General features: G+C 38.3%; 1 protein-coding gene across 1 annotated transcript in view; it reads left to right on the forward strand.

Annotated features, from left to right (window-relative positions):
* Window positions 1–17046, forward strand: part of vav2 (vav 2 guanine nucleotide exchange factor) — a 231569-nt gene that overhangs the window by 174128 nt on the left and 40395 nt on the right. Inside the window, exons 5-6 of the mRNA XM_037692064.1 lie at window positions 9554–9659; window positions 15257–15355. Of these exons, the coding sequence (XP_037547992.1) occupies window positions 9554–9659; window positions 15257–15355 (205 nt within the window). The remainder of the gene's footprint in view (window positions 1–9553; window positions 9660–15256; window positions 15356–17046) is intronic.

Below are 17046 nucleotides of genomic sequence, written 5' to 3' on the forward strand. Positions count from 1 at the left end.
TGTCTGTGACCTGAAGTAACCCTGCGTTATTTACACCGAGTTTTTAGACGCTGAATTTCAGACAGCGAAATAAAGCCAGTTAAATCTCAGGAGAATTTTGAAAGGTTGAATTTTTTTTTATGTGACTTTTTTTTTTTTACACTGAAAAGTTAAACTCGAAAAACAGCTTTTGAAAACGTGATCACTTTGAAATAATGTGAATTTTTAGCTTGAAGTGAAAATAAAAAATTTAATTTCATACATATAAATAATGACAGTGATTTTTTTTTTCAGGTTAAAATGTATTCTGAATATATTTTAACGCTGAAAAATTAAATACAAACATGCAACATTAAAATTTCAGCTGCATTTTTAATTCAAATCCTTGCGGCACATATTTACTTCCATAGTTTTGCTGCATCTTTCTCTAAGATTTTTTGTTGCCATCAAATGCTGTTTCTATATTTTTTTATGATACACTTGTTAAAACATGACCATACAGTCTCTGTCCAAAAGTTCGTTAACCTTTTCTTCTCCGGACCAAATCTTCTGGTCCACTCAAGATAATTAAATGAAACTTCATGCACTTATGCATCACCCCCAGCTTCAAAATCAAGGTCACAAACTAAGGTCAACTCTAAAATAAGTTCTTTGCTTCTCCAGGCCATTGCTTTAACGCTGTATAATAGTTTGGCGTTGGGCATACAATGTGCCGTATGCGGTACACTTGTCTTTTACATGAATTTCATCAACACTCGTATTAAAAAGTTTCCCTCTAGAAGACTCCCCCGACCCATTCTATTTTAGAATTATACTTTGATATTGACGTTATTCTTTTAGGTTAACTTGCCATTATTTTAGCACAGTCTTTGTATTGTATTCTGTTTATGGCATGTTTTGGCCAAGAGATACTGGTAATCTTAACCAGTTGTATTGCTGTTATGATTGGGTTTATGATAAAAAAAAAACAATTAAAAATTGAACTTGTTCAATGTAAAAACCAAATATTAATAATAGTATTTGTTAATAACAATACAGACTTAAAGAGCATTCATGAAGAAGTGCTTTGCTGTCCTCATATTGCCTTTGTTTGCTTTGTAACTTTTAGCTATTTGATATGTTTAAAGTACCAGACAGCTGCTTAAAAAATCTCATTTCTACTTACAGACTTGAGCTATAAGATATTCATAAAGCTTTGGAATTAAAATCACTGAACTTTGAGCAACCCACATCTCTAAAAAGACCTAAAACGTCCAAGAACCACGAGTCTCAGACTTTTTGGAGTGGTCATACATTTTTTTTGTCAGTCTTATCTTCTTTTCTAACTTATACTTGCACAAATCAAAAAAATAAATAAATTCAATTCACACTAAAAACGGGTACATTGGTTGCATTAAGTGCATGTATCCATGACAACAAATTTCAGCGAATTGAGCGAGTGTGGTTGTCGTGCTTGCTTTCTTCCATGCTGTGCTTTTTCACATCCAAAATCCATTCTCTCCATTGATTAGAATTGACCTCTGCCACTACGACAGCGGCTTTATTTTACTCAGAAGGTTGAGTTCATCTATTTTGCTTAAATGGTAAGTGATGTCAGAACACTGAGCTCATTGTGTAACCTATACAGTAGGTGCAGAGGGCATGATCGTATTAAATTAATCATGCAGTTCTGCCGTATAAACGTTCTTGACCTTTAACGAGGTGCATTTTGTTTCAGCGGTGGACAGATGCATAATTGATTCATCAGCAGATCCTGCACTTAATAAAGTTGGACACACTTAGCATGTAGGTCATGCTAGCAATAACTCTGCTCTCAAAGGCTAATTAATTAATCTGAAACATTGATGCATGGGTGATTTATGATGAGTGCATGCATAAACTGAAGGATGAATATGAAGACAACGTTGATCATGTATGGATGGAAAACCATTCTTTACCAAACGAAAAAAAAAAAAAGACGTGGTGTCAAAAAGGTTGAATGAATATATAAATATATAGATAAATATCTATAACTATAAATATATACTTCTAGAATTGCGCAGCTCGGGGTGGCTGCATGTTGGAGCAGCTCTGTTAATTTCATTCTGAGATTTTGCTTTTGGAAACTTTAATTCCTGGTTTTCTGGATGTAAATCACATTTTTTGGATGATTGTTTCCTCTGGTATCAGATGTTGTGCAGCTGGAAGGATTTTTACTGAAACTTTTTTTTTTGTTTGGGACATTTGTTATGATGTGTAACCATGACAACAGTGGTTTTTTTGTTTTTTTTTAACAACCAAAGCAGCGGATTAACATCTCAAAAGTCTAATATCTCAGCTACAGCCCCAAATCTCAAATGAGTTGAAAAGGAGGCAACGTAAATGCATTCCCGTCTCCCTGCCGGCTGTCCACGAGTGCCTGATCACTTAGATCCTGGAACTGGCAGGAAACGCGGCTTGTGACAGCAGAAGGACCGGGATTGTCCCATGGCACCTGCAGTCGGCTGTCCGCAGTGACAAGGAGCTCGACAGGCTGCTGGGAGGAGTGGCCATCGCTCTGGGAGGAGTTCTGCCTGGCATTTGGGCGGTCCTACAGCCTGGGGGAATCGAAAGACCAGCTGAGTCTGGGTGGATGGATTGGACAGCATCTGCGGCCAATTTCTTCAGATCTGCTGTGGGATGGACCTTTACAAGAGATCCTTCCTGCCTACAGCCATCAGTATCTAGAATGTCTCTTAATGAACTGAGGATAGCGAGTTACATTTAATTTCCCTTTGGGATTAATAAAGTATTTTTGAATTGAATTGAATAAAAACAGCAACACATTGGAAATAAAACGGCCATATTTTCCCCACACGTACTGATCACAAATAATAAAGCTTTGTGGAAAGTTGCGACAGCTGTGATACAGAACAATACACATTTGTTAAAAATGGAGCATCGATTTCCGTAGACTAAAGACAAATCTGTCTGTCCGTCCATTTTCTTCTGCCTATTCAAGGTTGGGTAGTGAAGGCAGCAGCTCCAGAAAGGAAACCTAGTCATCCCTGTCCCTCCTCAGTTCCTACTGCATGAAGATCCCTAGATCTGATGCTCTTCATGAGATCTTATTCTGTCAGTCTTAAACCATAGGTCAGGGTTGGAACATAGACAGACCAGTACCAGTGAATCAAGAGTTCTGTCTTTTGGCTCCGTCTTTCTTTACTAAAACAGACTGAAACAGCGTATTCTATCCATTTCCTGACTTTTTCACTTGTGAACAAGACACCGAGATACTTGATCTCCTCCACTGAAGGAGACTTGTGTCTTTCAAAGTAAAAAAAAAAAAAAAAAAGAAAAGTATGTAAATGTTTAGTTTGAGAATGTTTCGGCAGCTTGGTTCCATTGAAACAAACCCGTCTCTGTTCGCCGACTCGTAGTTTATTTGAGCAGCCAATCGAAATTGTAACATTTTAAACCCTTCCTGATTGTTTTAATTATTCTAACTGGCTCGGATAAAACATCTGCCCTACTAAGACTATTAATTACTCTAACTTTTTGGTGTTTTTTTTTACTGTACGCCAAACGAATGTGGACATATTATGGTTTATTTTCCGTCCGTGCACCTGTACCTACATAAACTTTATCTTGTCCCACCCATAACTTCAGATTTTCTGTAGATCATTTATTGAAACTTAACACGCATATTCATCATAACTAAACGTTGTCTCTAATGTCAAGGTCACAAATCAAGGTCATAAGTTAAACAAAGTATTTGCTTGCCCTACCCATAACTTCTGACATGGTCAAATTTAAAACAGCTCTGACCTATAGCTTCTGATCTGCTCAAAATCATTTATTAAAACCTTGAACACTTTTGCATCATCATTAGACGGAGTACCGTGTATACTTTCCATCACCCCAGCTTCAAGGTCAAATTTAAAACGAGGTCTTTTATCATCTGGGCCAGAACTTCTGATCTGCTCAATATAATTTAATACAACATAATTTGCATATGCATTATAAGTAGGCAGAACGTTGCGTACACTTCTCATCATACAGCTTCAAGGTCAAGTTCACTTGTTTTGCTTGTCCAGACCATAGAAACTTGATACCTTAACTTATTGATCTTCTCAAGATAATTTACAAACCCTAATATACATTTGTACCACTACTAGACAGCACGTCGCATATTATTTTCAATCACCGCAGCTCTAAAGTCAAGGTCAAAGGTCATATGAGGCCTTTGCTTGTCCAGGCCATTGCTATAGATCGCTGTATTGCTATATAAAAGTTTGATGACATGCAAATAATATGCCATACTGTATGTGGTACTCTTGTTCTTGTTTGTTTTTCTATATTTTGTAGATAATAAGCCCTGCATGGCTCTCCTCCATGCTGTTTGTTTGGATGTTAAGTATGTGGAAGATGCTGGTTTGCTTGACTGATTACATTTTAAAAGGTTAAGTGGAAGTCACTTGTGTTTATGGAGGATTCACATTTACAATTTGATGTCAGGAGAACTCACGTCAGGCGAGGTGGATTGAGGTCTGAAGCTGGCACCATGAGCTCACCCGGAGATGCTTGATACAAAACGCATGGCACCGAGATGTACGCGCATTTTTATTTTTGTGAGTCACGCAGTTGTTTGCATTCTGCTAGACCATATTGGTTTCCCCATCTAATTGAGGTCTCGCAGGTTAATGTGGTAAGTCTGCTCCGTCCTTCCTCCCTCTGGTGTCACGTTTTCACCTCGCTAAACTCCAAGTCCTCCCCGTCTGGAATGACTCCATCCTGGAGTCGACAAAGCATGAAATGGGGAGGATCGAGCACAGCAGCCGAGGGACTTATTTCCTCCGAGAAAGGCGCACGTAGATTTCCATTCCCAAGTTTGCACTGTCACAAGCTCTTTGTGTCACTCTTTAGCAGTTTATTTTGCTGCATTAACTCCTCGAGGAGGACGACGTAAAAAGTCAACAGCTTGTAAAATGAGGGAACTCACTTAGGGTATTTTTAGCACAAGATAATAAGTCAAATATACATTTTATTATTACTTGTTATTGCAATAGGACCACACTATAGATAAAGTAATTTGTATATGAAGACGTAGCTTAGAATTATATAATTGTTCCACTTAATCCTAAATTCAATGTTTATTTTCATACTTCTGGACCAAATTTGATGCAAACTGATAATTTATGTTTAACTCACAATATTTTGCACCCGATTTTTAGTGTAAAATTTTATTTTATACTAAAGAAATACTACTATATTTACAATACTATAGCAGTCAATACAATACGATATAGACGATGCTAAAAAAACACTTTTTTATTATATTATTCATTCAGTTAGTTAAAATGTGAGAAAAATAAAATCGGGTACGACAAAAAACAAATATTAATTCATCACTATGTGGATATTTTTACTACTGTAGTCCTGTTCACATCTTTAAGCAATCTGTGGTTATAATTAGAGCCTGACCGATATATCGGTAGGGACGATATATCGGTAGGGACGATATATCGCTGCTACCGATATATCGGTCAGGCTCTAGTTCTTGTATGTTTATTACTGCAGTAATCAATACATTATTTAAAATAAAAATGGAAATATTTAAATATTGTGACAAACATTTAATGCCTTTAAGTAAATTATTCTGAAAATGTTCATTAAATATTCTGCAAACACTTTAAGAAGCTTGTGTAAACAGTTTTATCCACATAATTTTGAACTTTTAATCAACTTTTCTAAACTATCTAAGATTACCGAAGTCTTTTTTTATTAAGACACATTTTTTTAAATACAACCACTTGTTGCTTTAAGCAGCGTGTACCTCACAGAATAAACTCCTGAAATGATTTAGTGTTACACTCTGTCAATAAAAATAAATTACAGCAGAGGAGCTGACACTTTTTATCAAACTGTAATGGTGGAAAAGACGATGTTTGTTTTATCTTTAACTATTTTTTGTAGACGAAACAGAATAAATTGGAACAAACCATGTTTTAAACGAGCTGCATTGAAAAAGTATTTGGATTATTATTATAATTTTTTCTAAGTTGCCAGTAGACCTCATGGCGTATTACTTGATAAGCCATTATTATTATTTTTGAAACATTTTCATATTTTGTAAGTTTGTGTTGCGTGGTTTATCAAAAGATGATTTAGCACATTCATTTATGTTTATTTACAAGGTCTTGGCTAAAAGTGATTGATAAAGAAAAACTTTGCGAGACATTTGTAAACCTTGACTTAAAGTCAAGACCACTTTAAAACGTTACATAAACGCTTGTTGTCCTACATGATAAAATAAAAATAAAAGTCTTTGTTCTTCACCGTCTCTTAAAATCTTCTGCTCTTACTTCCTTTTGGTCACTCCAGCATGAAATGTTTCTTTGTTAGAGAATTATCTTTAAAAAAAGTCATCTGGTAATTATAAACTGTTCTTAGTAATCAAAGCAGTTTAAAAGAATGAGAAAAACATATTAAATAAATGTTGCATATTCTATGTTTGTTTCCTTGCTAATAAATGGTAAATCAAATTAAATTCCTGAATTAATTGATTAAAATTAATTGATTAATAGATATCAGTAACTTTTTGTCAGATTTCAAAAATAATTGGTTCTTGACTTATGATAAAATCAAATAGTTATATTCAGATCAAACTGCCACAGTTTATTATGGTTACAAGCTACTTTTTTCATTAAGTTGTTTTTTCCTCTATTATTTATTTATTACCACCTAATCTGTAAATAATAATAATAATAATTATGCAAGAATCAAACAAGTGACTGTGCATGCAAATTAATGAAAGTAGTGCTTCTAATCTTTATTAAACCTGGGATTAATTTAAGTTATTTAGATTTGTGTCAATCAATGGTTTAATAACTCATTGTTGCATTCTTTGTATTAACCTTTTTAATGACTTGAAGGAAAACTATTTCTCTATTTCCCTCGGCCTCTTTGCAGCATTGCTGAGTATTGAGGCAACTTTAAACCCACTCATTAGGTTGTCTTTTAAAAATATCTCTAACCCTCTTTGTTCTTTAAAGAAAGAGGAAACGGACGCATTATTCAATTCCAAATTTTAAAGATCAAACAAACAGAAGTTGCAAAGGCTGATTGTTTTTTTTGTTACACCTCATGTCGCAGCAGAAACTGGGGATTTAAAGTCAAATTGAGTTCAGCGGTTGCTTCTGCGCCGTCCAACACTTAGACCTGTGCGGCGTACAGTGGTCCCATGGTTGGGAGGGAAGATGCTGATTGGACGACATCAGATGGCCTCTGTCCTCCCACGCAACCTCCTCAGATCTCAACATAAACCACTTTTACTTAATGAATGGTAAAAAAAAAAAACCACATTGCTGAGATTGAACCAGGACACCTCAATTAAAACTTCAAACAAGACTCACGAGCGTTATTCACGGTGAATATTAGATTGAGGGCAGATTTCTTCATCCCCCGTTCACTCTGAAGGAGGAAATTTTAGCTCCGACAGCAAAACATCACATGTAAACGAGTGATGTGAAAAACTCTGCAACATATTTCCAACCTATAGCTTTGCTTTATTTTGTGGTAGAATAGTCATAAAGTGTGAAACTTTATTCATATAGCATCTTTCATATATAAATCACAAAGTGCTCTACAGAAAATACAGAACACAGGCTTAATATAATAAAAACAGTAAGAACAGCTGATGTAGAGCATTTAACTAAAAGCTTGTTTGAATAAAAATGTCTTAAGCTGCTTTTTAAGGGAATCAACAGAGATGACCACAGGGCAGAGCATTCCACAGCCTGGGGGCTACGGCCTGAAAGGATAGGTCACCCCGAGTTTTAAACTGAGTCTTCGGGACCTTTAGGAGGTTCAGCGCCGAAGATCGAAAGGTGCGGGCTGAAGAATAAGGAATGAACATTTCAGCTAGCTTGTGTAATTCTGAATCATAGAAGGAACAGTACAGTTGAATGTCATCAGCATACAGATGGCAAGACACCTTATTAAAGCTGCTGATGATCTTTCTGGGGGCTGATCTATAAAAGGAACAAAATAGGACCTAAGACTGAACCCTGCGGAACACCATACAATAATGAAGTGATCCTAGAATGTATGTTATTTGCACACATGGAAAAGGTTCTGTTGCTCAGACAGGAGGAAAAGCACTTAATTCAAAATTCAAAATACTTTATTAATCCCAAAGGGGAATTAAATGTTGTAGCTCATCATCCTTAACCGTTCCAGAAATTCCCAACTCATTTTCATTCTATGTAGCAGAAGTTTGTGGTTGACTTTGTCAAAAGCTGATGACGGATCCAATAAAGTCACTGCATTGAGCAGAGTCTGCAACTGTCAATATATCATTAGATAAAGATTGTAAACAGCTTTCCAATAAATTATTGTAAGAAATCCGATATAAAAATGCTAAAATAGTGTCATACATTTTGTAAGACACACAGACACTAAATTGTTTTATTGTTGTTGTTGTTGGTTTGTTTAAAATATTACGCATCGTTTGAGCTTCGGTATAGTTGCCATGGTAACAATGGTGACTATAATGTAATTTTCAATTTAAACCTTTATTTTACCAGGAAGTAAATCCACTGAGATTATTAATCTCTTTTACATGGATGTCCTGTCAAACCATTACATTTACAGCAACAGTCTTTACAACAGTAACAGTAAAATTAAAATATTTACAACAAAACATCTGATAATAAGACATAAAATACAATGCAAGTTTTTATTTTTTTTTAAATCACAATTTAAGACACTTAAACATCACAGGTGCAAGATGGGTCTAAAACTGGCAGTTTTTTTTTTTTGTTAAACTATATAAATGAATAAAATACTCCAACAAAATGAGCAATAACTTAATAATAAAAAGTAATACCTTAGCTTGCAGCATATTACCTTGTTTCTCGTAGGGGTTAAAGTGGTCGTAATTTGAACAATGTGCATCACAGACATGAAATAATTTAAAATAATGCTTTTAGGAAAAGTCATAACCAGGGGTGTTCAACTAAACTGCTCAGGGGGCCACAGTTACTGAAAGCCACGAGCTCAGGGGCCACACATCCAGAAGTTGTTGTCATTATATAAGTTTGTTTTATGGTTTAAAGTGGAGTTCTATTTCAAATGAACCCATTGGTGGACCGAACTGAGTTCATCCGTGGGCCTGATTTGGCCCCTGAGCCGTCAGTTGACCAGCCCCGTCATCGACTCTTAAGATGTTCGGAGTTAATAAATTCCATAAATTAGAAGCTAAGATGCTCGGGGTGTAAATTCACCTCCAGTGTTAAAGCTGTTGTTTAAAGAAGTTGCAGAGGCAGGACTGACAGCATGACGAGCAGAGGGGACTCCTCTCCACAGCAACTGTCTGTGTCTCTGCTGGCTGCTGGTCTAATTAAAGGTCACTTAGCTCGCTGGGTGCCAAAACAATATCAACAGATTAAAGGGAAATGCCACTTGAACAGCACAACACTTGGGAGGTTTGCCACATGGTGATTTGTCGCCTTGCTTCGAACGCTAAACATCAAGAAAACCCATTTCACTCCTCAGGAACGCTCGTTTGGCAAAGTTTAGTTTCTTTATCTTAACTCTGCTCGTTTTTCTCCAGCGAGCATGACTTGGGCGAGGACGACATCTACGACTGCGTGCCGTGCGATGACGATGGCGACGACATCTATGAGGACATCATTAAGGTGGAAGTACGACAACCCATGGTGAGATCTTTGTACTGAAGCATCATCTGTCTCAGCCACGTGCCAGATTACAAATGTCCTGTGTGCATGTGTGTCACCGAAGAATAGTTTTGCTGTGGATCATCTTTTTTTTTTGTTTTGCTGTACACTGAAAACATTTGGCAGTAAACATAAATATGAGACAAGATCATAATAAAATCAGCTGTTGAATATACGGTAGATATTTACATTCAGATCTTTAAAAAAAAGGTAGAAATTGCACATTTATGTGTAAAATAAGCCATTTTTAGTTAATCAAATTCATCAATAATAAGTTTACCAGCTGTTTTTGCTGCTGGGCTGAAATTCACTACTGAAATCGCCAAGGTGTTCACTACAATAAAAAGAAATACATTTAAACTGTCCATTTCAATTCCCTGTAATGTACTTTTCTTGATAAGGTTGAAATTGAAACAAAAACCACACAAACATTAAATGAATAAAGAGGTGGTGAGTGTTACAAAAAAAGAAACCTAATTTGCTGTGTTTTATTTTAAGTGTAGACTCAAATTTATTTTAGTGACTAGAAATAAAAGCTCAACATTGGATCTCTGGTCTCATATTCATTGTTTGATGTAAAACCAACATGTTCACCTGCTGAGGCCAGTGAAGCTAACATTACCATGTCGCTGCTAATTCTGTAACATAAGCTGAAGCACAAGCCAAAATAACAGGGTAGGTGGATTCATCCAAAATAATGTTAATAAATATTTTTGCACAAATAAATATAAATTAAAATGCAAAGTTTGTTTTCTCAGTCATCCAGGTATATAACAATACCTGGATGACTGAGAAAACAAACTTTGTGTTTTTGAAACCATTAGTGAAAAGGCCAGACTTCAGGGGTATCTGAGGCAGGCTTGAAACACAAGAGTCAGGGTGGCTTCTGGGTAATACCAGATGGCTAGGCCTCAGACTGATGAAGCCTCTTGGACGAGGGGCGAAACGTTTCTTTTTAACAAAAAAACGAAGTCCAGATGACATAAATTAAAATGGTATTTTTTTATCTGTCTACTTTCATTATTGAGTTGAAAAAATTCCAAAACAGCAAAACTATTAAAAAAATATGTCTAATAAATAATGTCACCACCGTCTCATGACTGCCAGCCATGTTTTTGCCTCTCTGGGCTGTGTGTGCGTCTTATAATGTTTGGAAGAAAGAAAGAAGCCATCCTTCCATCTATCCATCCATCATCTTAGGCTTAGTATGGCTGTTAGCAACCATGAAGCTAAGCTAATCAGCTTATGCATAAACATCCATCCATCCATCATCCTCCACCTGTTCCAAAGTCGGGTCGTGGGGGGCAGCAGCTTGAGCAGGGAGGTCCAGACATCTCTTTCCACAGCCACCTCTTCTGGGAGGACTCCAAGGCGTTCCCATGCCAACCGAGAGACGTAGTCTCCCCAGTGTGTCCTGGGTCTTTCCCAGGGTCTCCTCCCTGTAGAGTTGCACTCGGGTCCAAAAAATCTGATCCAAACCAGCCTGCAGCCATCAGCTCCGAACCCCACCCGATCCGACAAATTAACAGTAATTACAGGTCCAACCCCCACAAGAAACACAATTTTTAATTAAGCTTTGACTGCTTATACCACCGACTATTATTAATAGTCAGCGGATGTGTGCGGCTGTGTAAAGGGCGAAGATTGGAGCTGAGGAGCAGTCAAAGCGCATTAAATGCTTCTCCTGCTTCTGCCTGCATTGGACCCTGCTCTGACATGTCGGATATTTTGTGATCTCACCTGTTTGGATTGTCAACCGCCTGCGTCCGCTGAGTGCCTACATCCATTTGGGCTGATGGATCGCTGGCAGTAGTTCAGCTGAAGCTTAAATGAACATTTTACCTCTTTCAACTGGCTGGTCAGCATGCGGTGAAATGGCCGCATGCAGCATGTGATTGTATGGCAAGCCATGTTGACATATAATTGGATCGTCGGCCTTGCGCGTCCTTGACGCAGGGCACTGACCCGGCCTGCACTTTAAGCACATTATTATGACCTGGCCTTTTCCAAATCCGGGTCGTGTGGGGCTGGGCTGAGGTTCAGGTTAGAAATGACAGTTCTACCTCCCAGTCGGACGTGCCTGAAGCACCTCCCTAGGGAGACGCGCAGGAAACAACCTTACCAGACACCCGAACAACCTCAACTGGCTCCTTTCGATGTGGAGGAGCAGTGGTTCTACTCCAAGTCTCCCAGATAACTGAACTCCTCACCCTATCTCTAAAGGAGAGTCCAGCTACTCTGTAGAGGAAACTCATTTCAATTGTCTGTATCCGCAATCTCATTCTTTCAGTCACTACACAGAGTTCATGACCATAGGTAAGGGTAGGAACATGGACTGACAGTAAACGGAGAGCTTTGCCTTAAAGCTTTGCTCCCTCTTCATTTCAACGAACTGGCACAGAGTCCACAACACTGCAGACACTGCACCAATCCATCAGTCAATCTTGTGCCCCATTCTTCCCTCACTCGTGAACCCTGAGGTACTTGAACTCCTTCACATGAGGCAGAACCTCACCCTCGACCTGAAGAGAGCAATCCACCTTCTCCGACTGAGGACCATGGCCTCAGATTTGAAGGGGCTGATTTGCATCCCAGCTGCTTCACATTCGGCTGCAAACCGCTCCAGTGAGGGCTGATGGTCACGGCACAATGATGCCCTCATGCCCTCATCATCTGCAAAGAGCTGAAATGGAATCTTGAGGCCACTGAACTGGAATCCCTCCACCTAATGGCTGCACCGAGAAATTGTCCATAAAAGTTATGAACAGAATCTGTGACAACGGGCAGCCCTGGCGGAGTCCAACTCCCACCCTGAAGGGGTCCGACTTACTGCCGGCAATGTGAACCAAACTCTTGCACCGCTTGTATAGGGACCGAACAGCCCGTAGCTACTGACCCCCAATCCCATACTCACGGAAACCCATCCATTAAATTTTCCATAAACTGATATGATTTTTTTTGTCATTATTTATTCATACCATGAAAGTAAAATTAGTTATTGCATTATGAAAATGCAATAAACGGAAAGTGCTTGAGAAATCATGTCTTTAGCTGCTTTTGTCATGTTTATCTTCTTGGACATGAACACGCCTCCACTAAGTGCTTATTTAAACTTTTTCTTGCTTTGCTCTCCTCATGCTGCAGATCAGATACATGCAGGTGAGTGCTGCTGTGTTTGTGACTCACAACACAACTCCCCTCATCGCTTCATTTCAAACATTTCAAAGGGACTGACCTGCCACTTAGCTTAGTGACCCATGCATGGTGGCGGCGGAGACCCCATCTGGTCCGAAGTGTGACTCACGGCTCGTGACTTCATCTCCATGTCTGCAGTGTTAAGTGATGTCTAACACCACCATCTGCTACGACCAACTCTGTTGTGTTGGCGTTGTGCTCCACTTCTCGTTTTGTTCTTCAATAATTACACGCTGGAGTAAAGCCGGAACACGACTGGGGAGGTTTTACATTGTTTGCGCCAGTTTTTGTCTAATCCACGCTTGTAATTTGAGCCAAATCTGCTACAGATGGCTAACTTACTGAATCTGTAGTTGAGATGCTTTCTTTTGTGTCACAACATAGAAAATATATGACATTAAAAGCCTTTATGCCCCAAGGTGCTTTTTGTTTTCACAAAAACAGTGCACATAGTGCAAAAAGAACATATAAACACATTTTATCTTGCCCTGTTTCTATTTTACACCTAAAATATGTGTCAACACAGTCACTATAGTTTAGTTTATTTAATTAATATTATCATTATTATGAATAAGAAACTGAAACTGGAATGTTCCTGGAGAAACTTTGACGGGAACTGCCACGTGGCGTTCATTTAAAAATTTTGATTTGACAGTATTATGTTTTAGGGTTTGCTCTCGGCTACCATCATGCCAAATGTCAGCTCAAATTTGCAAAATATAAACTTGCTACAGTCATTTGTTATTTTAAGCTATGGTGGCCATCTTGGATTTTTGATTTGGATTCAGTATGTGATGGGGAACATTCTCTGCTATAACCTCACCAGATTTCAGCTCTGTGTAAAAATATCTGCGTTAAAGCAATTTAAATTGAGCTTTGGCAGCCATCTTTAATTAATTTATTTATTATTTATTATTTATTGGGCTACCACCACACCAAATTTCAGCTTAATTGCTCTAAAAATGGCCGATTTACTTTTTTCTTTTTAGCTCAGGCAGCCATCTTGGATATTTGATTTGCAACCAGTCGTATGAAAAAATTACTAATAAAAATTGTGCGCTTGTTTGCAAATTACGTCGCCATGGTAACTCAAAACACCAATAAAAGTTATAGCTCACATCACGGTTCAGAGCTGGTCGTTGTGATTTAACCTTTTTGGGAGTACATATTGCGGTTCAGGCCGCAGAGTATGATATACTGTAAATAACAACAAAAAAATTTATCTTGTCATCTTGACCAGTTTCTTCAAGTGAGAAACATTTCGTCCCCCATCCAGAGGACTTTGTCAGTCTACGGACTGCCAACCAAATATGTCCCATAGGTAGCCTTCATCTTCTGTAAGATATACTGTAAAGTTAAGAAACCCTTGTCTGGTGGATAATAATAGGTGACTGCCTTTCTAGGCAGTCCCCAACGACCACGTTATGAACGTATCAGGACCTATTTGAACGTCTAAATTAATTTATAAACAATAAAGGCCTTCACAGGCTGACTGTGTTCAGTTGTTTCCTACTGGAACTCTTTTTTGTTTGTGTGCTTTTACTTTAAATTCAGAACCAATCTTGCTGATTAAGCTTGAATTGTGTAATCAAGAGCTTTAGTCCTAAAGGTAACCAACAAACCAGCAGTCTTCCTACATTAGAGCACTCCCTTTGTTTGGCTGTGATGGCCAGATTATTTGTAGATTATTGCTAAATTGTGCAACATTCAGAACTTTTCGTTTGAGGATTATTAAAGGGATGATGGACATAAAATTAAGAACAAGATAACGGGTTTGAGCTTAGCCCAAAATTTTAATTCACTGCAACACATTAATATCAAATAATCCTCCCAACAGGAAGTCCCTGTTTTCATGTGTGTGTTAATAAGTTTCACTTGAATCATTATAAAAAAAATAAACCAAACCGTTAAATTAAATATGTGTCAAGCTTGTAGGAAAATTTAAGAAATGGTCCTGAAACAATCAATATATTAAGATGATGGAATAAATCATAAATCATGCCGAATGTTGAAGTTTGGATATGTTTTCTGAACATCCCTCTTCCCCTCACAACATGTTTTCCTCAATGTACCAACCTCGGATTCATTTGCAGTCGCTCTATTTATTTTGTTGAACACACACATACATGTCATGATGCACTAAAGCTCATTTACATGCATGCTTCTTTTATTTTCTTTTTAAAATCAATATTTTATTCATTTCCAGATGGCTTAAAAATCAAAGTCAATTAGCTAATCCAATGTAAATATTAATAGAAGTGTTGTTCTGATGAAACAATGTGTAACTGACTATTAAAACCTGCTATTCTGAGCAATCAGATGTGCACAGCAGTGTTTTTCTAAATATATAAACACATTTTCTTGTGTTTTTATCCTCATTGTAGAAAATGGGTATGACGGAAGACGACAAGAGAAACTGCTGCTTAGTCGAGATCCAGCAGACCGAAGCGAAGTACTACAAGACTTTGGAGGACATTGAGAAGGTGAGTTTAGGTTTGAGAACAAGCATGCATGTCGTTGACCTCGAACGTGGAGCGATGGTTTCCTTTTGCCACCTGTTTGCTGCCACGGTGTTATGTCTCGGCAAGGAAATGTCAAATATCGTCCGCATCATTTGGGAGCACAAATGTCACGAGAGCTGATCAATAAGGTAATTATTGGCTGGGCCCCAACGGGAGACTCTGATCCCTGGAGCTTTACGTGCACATTAAAGGTGACAAGTTGCCAAAAGAATAGCAGGAGGTATTTAATTTCTTAATATTGCAAAAGGAACTGAACTTATTGTTTTCTGAAAGATAAAAAACATCCCGAGTGTTTCTGCCCATCTAGATGTTAATGGCAGGAATGTTTCATCTCCTTGTTATTCATGGGGGAAGTAGAATTACAGATTTATTTCAGGTTAATTATGTCAACTTTGTGGAAAACAAATTACACAAAGTCAACATTTAAGTGAGCTGGGTTTAAAGATATAGTCTGATCATTTTTGAAGTGATCAAAAGTTCTGTATCAGGTGTGACATTAGTCATGGAGAACAGAGAAAACAAAAGGCCATATGTCTTCCTCCGGGCTAGGCTAATGACTAGCCAAATGCAAGTTCTTTTGAGGTTTATAAAACAATTCTTTCTCAAACACAACATACTTGTGTACCGTAATTTCCAGACTATGGAGCACACCTGAATATAAGCCACTCCCACACAAAAAAGTACATATATAGGCCGCACTTGTCTATAAGACGCAGGTGTCCATGTTGTAACAGGAGGTATTTACACAGAAAGATTTTTTAAACTTTTAATTGAATACATACAGTAAACATTGTTCCCTGCGATGGACTTGCGACCCGTCCAGGGTGTACCCCGCCCCTCGCACAGTGATTGCTGGACATGGGCACCAGCGACCCCCGTGACCCAAAATGGAACAAACGGGTAAAGATAATGGATGGATGGAGTAAACATTGTTTGCCTTAGATTACGTGCCTTAGCAGGGAGCTCATATCTTTGTGATTTTTGTAGGCAGGCGGGTGGAGACGGAGACACGTCTGTGTTGCACACTGTTTGTACCAACTGTTTTCAGGGGGAGGGGGGCTCAGGTAAACAAAGCGCTAACTGTAGTTTTTTTAGCTAGCGCATCTGTATTGTGCGCCGCTAGCGTAGCGCTACGTCAGTGCCGGCAGTTGTCGACGGGGGGTAGTTCGGTAGGCAGGGCGCTTGGTTCTGTTGACAAGTTTGGGTGCCGTGCTTGTATAATGGTAGGGGAAACAATACTGTGCAGTATTAGTGGATTAAAATAAATACAGTAGTCTCTCACTACTTCGCAGTTCGTTTATTGCGGACTTTATCACGGTAAGATTGGACATGACACACAAATGGCTGATTGATGGATGAGCCGCACGATCGGCATGGATTTTTTTTTTTTTTTAAATATATAAATTATTTAAAATTATTTGACACCTGCTGCACCTTTGTGTAGCCCACACTGCAGGATAAGCTTCCTCCTGCAGTCGATCAACTGTTCTCCATGCAGTGCGGAGAAGTGGGCGTGGCCAAGATCGCTTGCAGGTGGCAAAGAGCAGCTGAGGCAGGGAGCTGAAATCATGACATTCTGTCTTTTAGAGCATTCAGAGTTTAGAAACATTGCTTAGAATATTGCAAGAGTGTGGTAAGGGTTTAAAACTCCT

The sequence above is a fragment of the Nematolebias whitei genome, chromosome 18 (assembly GCF_014905685.2).
Source record: "Nematolebias whitei isolate Nwh7 chromosome 18, NemWhi1, whole genome shotgun sequence".
Classification (NCBI taxonomy): Eukaryota; Metazoa; Chordata; class Actinopteri; order Cyprinodontiformes; family Rivulidae; genus Nematolebias; species Nematolebias whitei.